Raw genomic sequence first — 14,330 nt, 5'->3', positions numbered from 1 at the left:
GAGAAGAGCACAGGGAGGGTGGGTGAGTGTGAGAAGAGACCGCTAGGGGAGGGTGGGGGAGAGGAGAGACCACTAAGGGGCAGGGGAGAGCTCTAAGGGACAGAAGGGACAGCTCTATAGGACAGGGGGCAAGACAGGGAGCTCTTTAACACTATGCGCACACACACACACAATGCATCCCTATACATACACAGAAACAGAACATGCTTCCCTTACACACAGAGAAATACACAATGCATCCATTACACACACACACAATGCAACCCTTACACACAAAGACAATGCATCATTTGCACACATACACAGAAACATACAATGCAAACCCTTACACACACATGCAAACACACACACTGTTTTTCTTACATACACACAGAAACACAATGCATCTCTTACACTCAATGCACACACATACAGACACACACCTTGCATCCCTTATGCATACAAACACAGATTCACACAATGCATCCCTCACACACAACCAGAAACACATAATACATCCCTCATACACAAATACACACTGCTTCCACTACACACAAACACACTGCATCACCTGCACAAACTGGTATCCCTATACACTACATACCATAAGCACACATATTAGATAACACATAACACATCCCCTACATACTCCACTCCCTGTGAGCGAGCTCATGGGTGGGTGGAACATATAAGTGGACTTATGAGTGGGCCTTATGGGCATACTCACCGTCAGGCACTGGGGCCCAGACCTTGAGCTGTGTAAGAGGCCCCCAAAAAATGGAGCTGCTTCCAATTCTCCCAGAACGTTGAATTTTGTGACCACAGTTGCAAACAGCCTCCAGAGGTCCTGTTCTACACCAGACCAGTGGAGCCAAACTGCAGCCCATCATCATCCTCATCTAATTGTAAGTAGGCAATCTAGTATATTATTAGTGACACTAATCTATAATTTACCTCACATTAAAGGGACACTATAGCTTAATGAAGTGGTTCTGGTGTCTATAGCTGGTCCCTGCAGGCTTTTTAATGTAAACACACACTGTGTGCAGCACTGGCGTTAGTTCATATGGCAGATCATATGGGTGGGGCATTGTGATGTCACATGGGGGGGGGCGGCAAATTTATATTTTGTCTAGGGCGGCAAAAATCCTTGCACCGGCTCTGATCCTGGGCAGGTGCACCAGTCTACTGGTGACCCACAGGAGGGGAGTGCACTGATTGCACTGCACTCTCCTCCTGCCCAGACCTGTCTTGACCGCAGTGCAAGTGCCCTCTGCCCCTAATTTACAGTGGCTCACACTCACAACAAGCAGTGCCTGTAGCCCTTTGCAGAGACGGAAACAAAGAGGTTCTGCGGCAGCTGGCCGTCCTGCAAGCATTACATTAAACAGCTGTTCCCCATGCAGCCACAGGTGGCGTTGTGCTGGGAGACTGTGATTACTCTTCACTTCCTCCCAGCCTACAGAGCAGCGCATGGGGGAGAGAGGAGGAGGCATGATTTAATCTTGAATAAATCCTCTAAGCAAACCTTTATACATTTGGGGGGATCAGCTCTGTTTCCACAGTTTATTGGTGTTTACTCTCATCTCTGTATTAATATTGAGGGATGTCTAAGTAGTAACATCAGTGTGTGTCAGCAGTGCCAGCCGTTGGGGTGGGCAAGCTGTGCGGTCACGCAGGGTGCCATGACAACAGAGGCGCCCAGCGGCCAACACAGCTCACAAGTTGGGTACACCAGCATATTTAATTTAAACGATTCGCTGGTGGTCCACTGGTGCGCACCAGCAGTAGGTGCAGTCAGATCATATCCTCTCCCTCGTGGTTCCAGCGCTCAGTTAGTGAGTCAGAGCACAGGCTCAGAGATTCTCAGCCTGTGCTCTGACAACATTGAAAGTCAGAGCCGTGAAGGAGCGGGTATGGCAAAGAGCTACTGATTAGCATAACATCAATATCCGTTATAAAACCAGAAAAAGGTGGGCATGGATGGTTTACTGATTTGGTGGCGCAATGGGCCACTTGACTGGTTTTGCCCCCCAGGCCTAAGGCTGCCAGCCCTCCCCTGCTCAAAGGCACACCCATTCCCACTCACAGACACACTGACAGGTACACTCACTCACATTAAGGTGGACAGCCCCAGAACACGAGGCAAACAAGGCATTTGTCTTGGAGCTTGGAGTTGCATTTTTTGGTGCCCCCCCTGAATGTGCCGCCCTAGGCAAATGCCTTGTTTGCTTTGTGATAAATACATCCATTGGTAGCAATAGCTGCCCAGTCACTAGTAGTTTTAAATGACAGTGGCTGCTCGCTGTTTAGGTGAAATGCCCCTACTCGCAGCATGCGGGAGGATTGAATCTCCCTTCTATTAATATGGGTGTCATAGTGAACCCCATAGGTTTTAATGCAGGGGGGGGGTAGGAATAGTTAGCGCTGCCGGCTCCCTCCTTGTTTGTTTGTTTTTGCGCATGCGCACTGTTATTTCTCCATGCTGTGGGGGTTAACTCCACTGCATCACGGGGTCTATTAAACAAGCGAAATGACAAGGTAATTGTAACGGCACCCCCAGGCATAAAAGGGTTAAACCGCCATTTAGTAGATCTTCCCCTTCCAGAGACACAGGCACAGATACTGCAGAACCCCAAACTCCCGAACAGGATACCAAGTAGCACTCCAAACTCCCGAACTGGAACCTCACGAATAGCTGCTAGCAGCTGAACAGGAAAAGCACCCAAGCGGCTTACACTCCTGGCAATCAGTCTCTAACAGCATACAGTAAATCCCCCCAAGAACGAGACGAAGCTCCGTGTTGAGGGTCAAGCAGTGAACAGACAGAGCTGTAGGTTTATTGTTCTTATATACACATTAGTACCACCCACAGGGTTTTGGAAAACAACCAATAAACACGTACAATACACTCAGACACTCCCACACAAAATCCTCCCCTCTGCCTGTGATACAATTACCTTACACAATGGGTAATGTAATTATCACAAGCAGAGAAATACAGTTTTTCCACGTTATTCATAACTTTAAAAGTATGCACCACATTCACATAAATTTTCAGAATCGGCACCACATTCACATACATTTTCAGAATCAGCATACTCCAGATACGAACTGTAGCGGAGTAGAAGTATTATCCAAGGTATCTCCGCTGGTAGACAGGAAAGGTAATCCAAGACAGGTACAGCGTAGTTACAATCCCTTCCCTTCAAGAACTAGACGACACATAGCTTGGAGGTCAACTGAGGTTTTATTCACACACTCACAGTATTTATGGGAATTCCCCTGCAAGGGGTTTCCCTACAGACAATTCAGGGGTGAGGAAATGGGGGACTACGTGGGGGACTGAACCAGAGAGACATTTCTCCCATAATACACTGCTGCACGAGAGGGACCCTCCCACCAGCATATACTGTTAAGTGCATTATCCCCTCGTGCAGCTGAAACAAGTTTTTACATTAAAATACAGTTTTGCAATATTGTTCGTCAGATTTGGGTGAACGGGTGTTCGGCAGATAGCTGGGGTCGGGGCGCACATTCCCTGGAAGTGTCGCCCCGATCCCATCTTAAATAACCGAACCTTGCATACAATACATTTATTTTCTAAGTTCTCCCCAAACTACCGAAGGATCCCATAGAACCTGATACAGAAGGACCGGGGCTCCCGAACGGCTTGGAAGTCCAGCGGTATTCGTGCCTGCCGAGTAGCCAATTTTAGTTCCAGGCACTCGACGACCAAATACCGCTGGGCTAACAAAGGATCCAAGATGGCCGACCGCTGCGTGGTCGGTAGCCGAACGACGGCCACCGGGAATCCTCTTAATTTACCGTTTGCAACGATGTTGCAATCTTTAACGAGAGCCACACGACCCTCTGAGGGTGGTCTCCATCCGGCAGTTTGTTCGTTTCACGAACAGAGATGCAAATCACTGTTCGTGGAACGATTACCTGAATGCCGACGGGTTTTTATACCACCAGCATACGAACTCGATAGACATTCAGTACATTACACTTGCGTACCCTTGGTTCTTAAAGTGATACGTACATGTTTAAGAAAAATACAGTTTTACAAATGGCTGCTGCCGCCACACGAACATATGTCAAAATCATTCAAATTGGTCCAGTGGTTCAAAAGATAGATCGTAGTCCTTTGTGACCAAATGAAGCATGGCTTTTCTGCCCAAAACCAGTTCCACAGAGTCTTCTATCCTGGAGATAATTGGGAAGTAATCCAATTATCTCCAAGGACACAGGCAAAACTCCATTGAACACATGGCAGCAAAAGACAATAAAATACATAAAAATATATAACTGTGCAGCCATTGCATAAACAGGTACATTCAACATATTATTATTATTATTATTATTATTATTGCCATTTATATAGCGCCAACAGATTCCGTAGCGCTTTACAATATTTTGAGAGGGGGGGATGTAAGAATAAATAAGACAATTTCAAGAAAACTTACAGGAATAATAGGTTGAAGAGGACCCTGCTCAAATGAGCTTACAGTCTATAGGAGGTGGGGTATTAGAAACATTAGGATAGGAAATATCAAGTAGGAGTGAAGCAGAGCTGGAGGAGAGAGCAAAGCACTATCCCATAGGGACAGGTATGTAAGGGAGAGATTACTCTGGGAGGCCATACGCTTTCCTGAAGAGATGGGATTTAAGGCCCTTCTTAAATGATTGAAGACTAGGGGAGAGTCTGATGGCAGTAGGCAAGTTATTCCATAGGAGAGGAGCCGCCCGTGAGAAGTCCTGCAAGCGTGAGTTGGCCGTACGGGTGCGAGCAGCGGTCAGGAGGTGGTCGCGGGCAGAGCGGAGGGTACGAGGAGGGGCATACCTCTGGATCAGTGAAGAGATATAAGAGGGGCTGGAATTGTTCAGTGCTTTAAATGTATGGGTTAGCACTTTGAATTGACTCCTATAGGATACAGGGAGCCAATGTAAGGACTGGCAGAGGGGCGAGGTGTGAGAGGACCGACTGGATAGGAAAATCAGTCTAGCTGCAGCATTCATTACAGACTGTAGCGGGGCAGTACGGCTTTTGGGGAGACCAATCAGGAGAGGGTTACAGTAATCCATGCGGGAAATTACTAGAGCATGGACAAGCTCCTTGGTAGCATCTTGCGTAAGAAAGGGGCGGATGCGGGCTATGTTTTTGAGTTGGAACCTACAGGACTTGGCAACAAACTGGATGTGAGACTCAAAGGTGAGACCAGAGTCAAGTATGACGCCAAGACAGCGCGCTTGTAGGGATGGACTTATGTGGATATCACTGACTTGAAGGGAGAGTGAGAGAGGAGGATCAGTATTAGGAGGAGGAAAGACAAGGAGTTCAGTTTTAGAGAGGTTAAGTTTGAGAAAGCGTGACGACATCCAGTCAGAGATGGAAGAGAGGCAAGCAGTGACACGTTGCAGGACGGCCGGGGAGAGGTCCGGTGAGGAGAGGTATATCTGAGTGTCATCAGCGTACAGGTGGTAGTTGAATCCAAAAGAGGCAATAAGTTTTCCAAGAGAGGCAGTATAAAGAGAAAATAGAAGGGGACCAAGGACAGAGCCTTGGGGAACTCCAACCGAGACAGGGCGAGGGGAGGAGGTATCCTTGGAAAAGGAGATCTGAGTGCACAGTATTACTGAATGGTGCTCAGATCACACACATACAGTTCAATTGCCATGGAGCCAAAGTCTTTCCCATAGTCTTTCATTATACGAATGGTCTCCATGGCATAGCTATCTGGGGTATAACCGCTCAAACAGGGCAAGCACTTTCATGTCTTTGCAGGGGAAAATCAAGCTTTTTAACATGGGGCCATAGTCCAGACGCAACAGGCGGGCAACCAGGCTTCTCCAATGCAATGTGGCGAGATTGGTCTTGTCACAGGTAATTTTGTTTCGTTTATATTTCGTTCGTCGGGCTTTCGTTTACGTTTTAGTAAACGAATATGAAAAAAAACTAAATTTTCTGATGAAATCGTATTCGCACAAAAACGAATGCACATGTCTGATGGCAAGCAAGTAGTGATATTTACTCCTCAATGAACAAATAAAGACACTAGGTAAGCACCAACATGGTAACATGAATATAATAATATATTATTATTCAGAAGGTAGCTGCTAACAAGTAAACACTAATCATTATTCATAGAATAAGCAGACTTAGAATATACACTACCTTTCGCATGGAAGACACTTCCTAGGAGACCAAGCAACCTCATCTTTCAGCTTGTAAGAGGCTCTAGTTATTTAGAACTTTGAAACTCTGACTCTCTTGTTTTCAGAGGGTTGATGTAAATAACAGTGTTTAGGTATTATGCAACATACTATAGTGAACCTGCTTTTGTTGAAATATGTATTCATCTACATGTACTTCATATATTGTGCATATCAATCATGTTTACATGACAGACTTCTGCTACATACAATCCTATATATTTAGAATCCAGAGAAACACGGCTATAATACTTCATACTTACAAAATCCAAAGTTTTAACAAGTCTCACCAACGTTCAGAACAGCAATGCAATCCTAATTGGGGAATTAAAGGGACACTATAGTCACCAAAACAACTTTAGCTTAATTAAGCAGTTTTGGTGTATATATCATGATCCTGCATTCTCACTGCTCAATTCTCTGCCATTTAGGAGTTAAATCACTTTGTTTATGAACCCTAGTCACACCTCCCTGCATGTGACTTGCATAGCCTTCCTAAACACTTCCTGTAAAGAATAATCTACAGTTTATCCTTCCTTTATTGCAAGTTATGTTTAATTTAGATCCCCTGCTATGCTAATAGCTTGCTAGAGCCTCTTGTATGTGATTAAAGTTCAATTTACAGAGAAAGAGATACAATTCTTTCAGGTAAATTACATCTGATTGAAAGTGAAACCAGTTTTTTTCAGTGTCAATCAGAGCCAGGGGAGGTGTGACAAGGTCTGCATAAACAGAAACAAAGTGATTTAACTCCCAAATGGCAGAGAATTAAAGGGACACTATAGTCACCCAGCTCAATGAAGTGGTCTGGGTGCCAGGTCCCTCAGGTTTTAACCCTTCAGATGCAAACATAGCAGTTTCATAGAAACTGCTATGTTTACATTTGGGGTTAAGCCAGCCTCTAGTGGCTGTCTTCCGGACAGCCACTAGAGGTGCATCTGCGACGCTGGAGGCATATTATGCCTCCATCACGCAGAGCGTCCATAGGAAAGCATTGAGAAATGCTTTCCTATGGACACTTTGAATGCGCATGCGCATTTGGCTCTGCTGACGTCGGCGGGGAGAGGAGAGGTCACCAGCGCCGAGGGAGCCCAGCGCTGGAATAAGGTAAGCTGCACAGGAGGGGGACCATGAGGGTGGCGCCAACCTCAGGGCACTATAGTGTCAGGAAAACCGCTTTGTTTTCCTGACACTGTAGTGATCCTTTAAGCAGTGAAACTTGAGAAGCATGATCTACGCACAAAAACTGCTTAATTAAGCTATAGTTGTTTAGGTGACTATAGTGTTCCTTTAATTGAAATCATTTGTTAAACCTGCCAAACTGTTAAAAATGTGTTTGCTTGTTTATTATTTTCTTCTAATCTTCATGATCAACTCTACAATTGAAATCAAAGCAAAATATATGAAAACTGCTTCGTGTCTGCCTCTTAGAACCACACATTATTCAAATCCCCTTTTCAAGTTTACTCACAAGCGTCCATTCTCATTTACAACTGATGGCAAAAAATGGCAAAATATAACAGGCAGAAACTACACTGATCAGCCACAACATTAATCCACCTACAATATCGGGAAGCACTTCCTTGTGCATTGAGACATGGACTCTACATGGCCTCTGAATGTGTCCTGTGGTATTGGGCAAAACAACAGATCCTTTAAGTCCTGCAGCTTAATTTCCACATGAATTCCAGGATCCAAGATTTCCCAGCAGAACATTACCTAGATCAAAACACTGCCTTTGTTGGCCTCCCTTCTTCCCATAGTGCATCCTGCTGCCAACTCTTCTCTAGGTAATGAAACACGCTCCCGGCCATCCACCTGATCGAACAAGAAAACACGATTCATCAGACCAAGCAACCTTTGGCCATTGCTCCATGGTCCAGTTTGATGCTCACATCCTAATTGAAGGTACTTTTGGTGTGGCTTCGCAGGCCCATAGGCAGCAAACTGCTATGCACTATGTGTTCTGGCACCTTTCTATCATGACCAGCATTACGTTTTTCAGCAATTTGAGCTACAATAACTCTTCTGTGTGATTGGACCAGACACTCTAGCCTTCGCTCCCCATGAGAATCAATGATCCTTGAGCACCCATGACTCTGATGCCGGTTCTCCAGTTGTTCTTTCTTGCACCACTTTGGTAGGTACTAACCACTGCATACCAGGAAAACTCCACAAGAGTTTGCCATTGTGGAGATGTTCTGATCTAATCATCTAGCCATCACTATCTGGCTCTTGTCAAAGCCACTCAGATTTTTTTTTACTTGTCCATTTTCCTGATTCAAACACATGAAATTCCAACTGTTCACTTGCTCACTAAAAAAACCCACCCTGTGACAGGTGCCATTGTAACAATATAATCAATATGATTCACTTCACCTGTCAGTGGTGACAGTGGCCACATGTTTAATGTTGTGGCTAATCAGAGTACATGCCACATTTTGCCAGAAATCATCTCGTACCTAAGTCAAAAACATTCTTACTTTCTCTAATGATATCTTTTGATTAGACTGAAATTTCTGTGAAAATTCAGATTCTGCCTTTTTGGGAAAACTCTAAATTAACTGTAACATTTTAATATAGTCTAGCTCAATATTCCCCAACCCAGTCATTGTGGACCATCAACAGTCCAGGATTTATGTATTTCCCTGTTTTATTCCAATGGAAATACTGACAAAACCTGGACTGTTGGTGGTCCATGAGGACTGGGTTGGGGAACACTTGTCTAGTTCTCTATAGAGGTTTGGCAATTGACTTGTCCATTACCACAATCCAAAACTAAACGACGATACACAGCAAAGTAGAAATAAAATTATTTCTCACCTTTTCCGTCTCTTTTTTGCATCAGTGTTATCCAGATCAGGAAACTCCTTTTTAGAACAAAAGAAAGTAGGATTTTAGATTTTTTTATGTAGTTTATTTCATGGTTTTAATGATTTCAGTTGTCAAAATTTTTATTTTGGTTAAAAAATTGCTGATCCCAACTACATTTGTATAAATGCTGCTTTTCGTAACCTCAGCTAAGAAAAGTAAAGAGAATATATAAAATACCCTTTCTGTGTCTTAGAAAATTAAAGAAATACATGATTAATTAGTTTAAATTCAGAATATTTAGCATTGGGCAGGAGAATGGTTGAAAAAACCCCAAATAAGATTTAAAAAAAATTAGCAATGGTCGTTAGAACCCCTTTGAACACAGGCAACAGAGAGGCAAACCCCCCTACATTGGTGTCCCATGAAGTGCTGGTAATATACATCGCATCGCTGCCATTGCCCAAGGAGGCAGGCCAACCTGGAGTGTGGGCGAGGCCACCCAGAGAATTGGCAGATGAGGCTGTTATGAATGAATGCTAGGCTGCCTGCCAATCAATCAAAAATGCCGATCAAAGGCAGACCACTCAAGAAACGCTGTTTCAACACTCAGCAGGGTTCTAGTGCTTTGAACGTAGCACAAGTGCATATAATAATGTGTTTGGCTGAACAGTTCCAATTATAGGGTGCTGTTTTACCGTCCTGACCTTGTTCCCTGATGCCCTGCTTCTGGGGCACCAGGAAACAAAATTAGGATTTTGGGACATGATCATAAAATCGGGACTGTCCTGCTAAAATTGGGAATAGTGGGAGACAAGGAGAGGCTGCCATTTAAAGATGTGTATCTATATAGCTATATAAAAGATACACAAAAATCACATGTATCATGTAAATAATAATTTTGAAATAAACCCACAAATATAAAAAACATTATTCATAGTAACTAAAAGAGAAAACATGTATTTTGGAGTGAAGGGTTTAATGTGGGCACATTTAAAATTACAAACGTCAACGTAAAATTACATACCAAAACTGGCACCTTTGTGGCCTCAACAGCCCACATTAAGCCCATGTTTGTATAAGCTCACCCCTTGGTAAACAGCTCGGGGGAATGGTTGCAAATACTTCCTTGGCTTCATGGGAGGGCTACAACATTCTATAGAGCCACAATGTGAATAGTCTTATAGCTATTCTGAGCCAATGCATACTCCCACAAGAGCAAATCCATGTGAGGTGGACCAAATAAGCTACAGAGATACCACTACAGCTGAATCCATAAATCCATTTTTATCGATGGGGCAAACAAATCTTGAAAAGTCCCAATGCACTTAGTCAAAGGACCTTCAAATACTGCCACATCATCATTATTACTCACCCCTTGAGATAATCCACACAGGAACACACATATAAACTCACGTTTCCAAGAATACTTTCAAAAATTATGCACTGCAGACCGTTTTGAGGAAACCTGAGGTATGGAGTTCCAACACAGGGAGGACCTGCTCAGACTAACTAATACCCAAAATGGAAGCTCTAAATGCTCCCATCACTCCAGATAAAATTAAAACAACTATAACAAGTCTGCCAACAGGGAAGGCTGAGGGACCTTCAGGAAGGTGTTTGGAGTGTGCCTTTAAATACTTATCAGTAGGTTATAAAATTGCCTAAAATGTCATGAATATCCAAACCTGGGCTACTGTGTCATTCGTACCCTCTTAAAAAATAAAAGTGCCCATTAAATAAATTAAGAGATATTCCTTCTGAGGGCCTGGCAAATGCCTAACCTTCTGTCATATATAGGATTAAGGCACTAATAAGGCTTACTTTTATGGCATGATTGGCATCTGGTGGGCTAATTATGCACGATAAAAGTGCTCAGAAAAAAACTCTTATTTTGTCAAATCAAATACATGATATATAATATTTTTCGAACTAATTTATTTTGTAAAAGACATAGGCTTCAATTTTATATTGTTGATAAGCTTGTCAAATGATTTCATATTATTGGATAGGCTTTATGTGACTGTTCAATCACATGACACATGCTCTGGCTGGTGATCTGGGCAATTGCTGCCTCTTGAGTTCAGTGCTAAGCTTACCAAACCAGGAAGTAACAGGACATGTTGTCTGATTGAAAGACCAGGGAGGTGTGTATAAGGCTGTATATTTTATAAAAGTGTACATTTCTATTAAAATCTGAACTTTTTCCCAAATGAAAAAAATAGGACACACTCTTCACACATAAAGTTTTTCAGCGAGCTAAAGTGCTTTAGGGTCTGGAGTTTCCATTTAAATACAAATATATCAATATAGCAAAACATATCAAAGTATTAATTTTTTTTTCTAATTGAGGCAATTTTGTTTTCTTATAATCAATGATAAAACTTTTAGAGCTAGCCTCAAATCCTGTGTTTCATACCAAATGTTAAGTCTTAGCTATAGTGTTTATGCCAAGCCAAATAACATTAATAATATTAATTTCTATGCAGATAGAAAGTCAATCGGAGAATCGCACAGTGTTTATAAGTAATATTCTTTCCAGTGTACACAGCCAACTGTGAAATGTAATGCCTTAGATTATAAGGATATTTCTATTTATTTTGTTAAATACAAAAAAACGAAATACTATAATGAATCTGGGTTACATTTAACCGGTGCATCTAAGTAGAAAATGATTATTTTAGAAATGTTCATGAAGGTGGAGATTATTTTTTTTTTTATTAAGGTAAGATTTATTTATTTTAATCTTTGGTACATTTATGCAAGGACGTGTTTTGTTGACAGCATTCTGATCTCGTAGCCACATATTTTATCTGAGTATAAAACTTACCAGGAAAGGTTAAAGGATCTTAACATGTATAGCTTGGAGGAAAGACGAGACAGGGGGGATATGATATAAACATTTAAATACATAAAGGGAATCAACACAGTAAAGGAGGAGACTATATTTAAAAGAAGAAAAACTACCACAACAAGAGGACATAGTCTTAAATTAGAGGGACAAAGGTTTAAAAATAATACCAGGAAGTATTACTTTACTGAGAGGGTAGTGGATGCATGGAATAGCCTTCCAGCTGAAGTGGTAGAGGTTAACACAGTAAAGGAGTTTAAGCATGCGTGGGATAGGCATAAGGCTATCCTAATTATAAGATAAGGCCAGGGACTAATGAAAGTATTTAGAAAACTGGGCAGACTAGATGGGCCGAATGGTTCTTATCTGCCGTCACATTCTACGTTTCTATGTTTCTATGTATCACTGTAATTATGTGTACATTTTGAAAACATTCCATTTTGATTGCTTTATGATGTAGATTGAATGAACCATTGGTCTTATCCTCCGTGCCTGGTGCACATTCACGGCCCGCGGCACGGAGGGTTGGCGGCACTCTCCAGGGAAGATCCGACATTGGACCGAAAGAGGTAAAATATTTTGTTGGATATATTCCAACATAGGACCACAAAGTATTAATAACCATATATTATGTATTAAATATATATTCTTTCACACACTATACCCCCAATTGCTGTAACGTAACCTGCTAAAATATATATTCATTCACGCAGTGTATTACCAATGCACTAACTACTGTAATGTAACCTTTTAAAATATTAATCCACACACTGTATAACCACTGCACTTACTGTAACCAATCTACTGTAGTTTAGTCTGTTAAAATATATATACACTCACTATATAACCACTACATTAATAGAACCCCCTCTAATTTTACCACATGACAGGAGGCTTCATATTTGCATATCTTTCTTTACTGAAAACTCCAGCAGCATAGAAACAGTAACAACCAATCAGAGAAAAGATATGCTGCCCATAAAAGGGCCTGTCTATGACATCATTTCCTCTTTCTTTGCTGCTCCAGCCATTAACAGGTCAGAGTATTTTGCCTTGTGCAAAGATATTTGCTGTATACCTGTTTTTTAGTTGTGTACTATATATTTTATATAACATGTGTTTATCCTTGCCCTGACTGCCTGTACCTGCTTCCCCCACTCTGCTCTGTGACCGTTTTTTCTCACTTTATTTTTCCGGCGATCCGCGGGCGGCGCGGCTGCCTGTGCCACGCTCGCCGCGCGGACCTGCCTCTATCTAGCGCAGGGCTATTGTGGGGTGACGGGTGGAGGGTAGCCAGGGCTTATTCGAGTTTTCCGCCGCGTTTTTTCCTTGCAGATCGCGGCCGCGAGCGGGAACCCCTTCCCCACGCGGCCGGCGGCCATCTTGGATCTCGCGGTTATCGCGAGATCCGCGGCGGCCTCTCTCTGCGGTTCGGTACTCACCGACCGCCGTATCGACACCGGGGACCACCATCAGTGTGTCTCCCCGGTCTCCTTTCACTCCCAGCTCCTGCACCACATGCAGGGATAGTTCCTTTTTTGTGCTTTATGTGTCATGCACTCTGTCTCACTGAGGGTGCAAGATTTTCTCCACAACATTGGTTTACTATGTGTACATCTGCCTCACTGTAAGGCAAGGGTTTGCATGCAATAATCTGAAGGCTCATAAGGCTACCGTTCCCTCAATGTGACTACTATTAAAGGGACATACATACATATACACATATATATGTTATCACCCCTCAGGGGAATTTACTGACACTACCAACCCTCCAGGGTATATCATTGGGTACCCCTCACAGGGTCCTGTTAAATTACTGCACCCAAGGGTGAAACTTATGTGGGTGTCCTCTGGGTATTTTTTCATGGCACACCACCTGGGGTGACCCCCCAGTCACGCATGCAGGGCGCTACGGCCCCCCCTTTTTTTGGTTAATGTGGGTGTCCTCTGGTTACCACGGCACGCCACCCGGGGTGAACCCCGAGAATATGCACTAGGGCGTACCTAAGTCTGACTTAGCCCTTTGGATAAAAAAGACGTGCATAAAAGCCTTCTATACACGACTATATTGTCTACGTTTGCATACAAAAAAACCTCCACGGTTCTCCCCACTGAACCTTGTTCTCGCCCCACAGGTTTAACGCTACTTTTTGGTCATGGAAGACACGCAAAGCTCAGATTTTCAAGCCATGATCAATGCCGCCGTGGCGGCTTCCGTGGAAAAGGCCCTCTTGCGAGCCCTCCCCCACAGCCATGGTGATACTAGCCCTTCGGGACGCATGGAAGTGTCGGGCTCTGAGACGTCCAAGACCAGGCGACTCAAGAAACCTTTGAGCCCCCCCTCCGCCAAGGCGAAGAGCAAGGTGCCCGCCAAACGGGTCAAGGGCGCGGACCAACAACCCGCACCCCGCGCACCCCTGTCCTCGGACGAGGACGACGCCTACGACCCACGTGACCTAAATGTGGTGGATGA

The 14,330-nt window shown here is 43.4% G+C and overlaps 1 protein-coding gene across 1 annotated transcript in view; it reads right to left on the bottom strand.

Annotated features, from left to right (window-relative positions):
- SAMSN1 (SAM domain, SH3 domain and nuclear localization signals 1) overlaps window positions 1-14,330 on the bottom strand; it is a 130,656-nt gene that overhangs the window by 81,140 nt on the left and 35,186 nt on the right. The window contains exon 4 of the mRNA XM_063443079.1: window positions 9,019-9,065. Coding sequence (XP_063299149.1) covers window positions 9,019-9,065 — 47 coding nt within the window. The remainder of the gene's footprint in view (window positions 1-9,018; window positions 9,066-14,330) is intronic.

This window comes from Pelobates fuscus, chromosome 1, assembly GCF_036172605.1.
Source record: "Pelobates fuscus isolate aPelFus1 chromosome 1, aPelFus1.pri, whole genome shotgun sequence".
NCBI classification, from domain to species: Eukaryota; Metazoa; Chordata; class Amphibia; order Anura; family Pelobatidae; genus Pelobates; species Pelobates fuscus.
The sequence above is the reverse complement of the archived record's forward strand: the minus strand, read 5'-3'. Positions and strand labels throughout refer to the sequence as shown.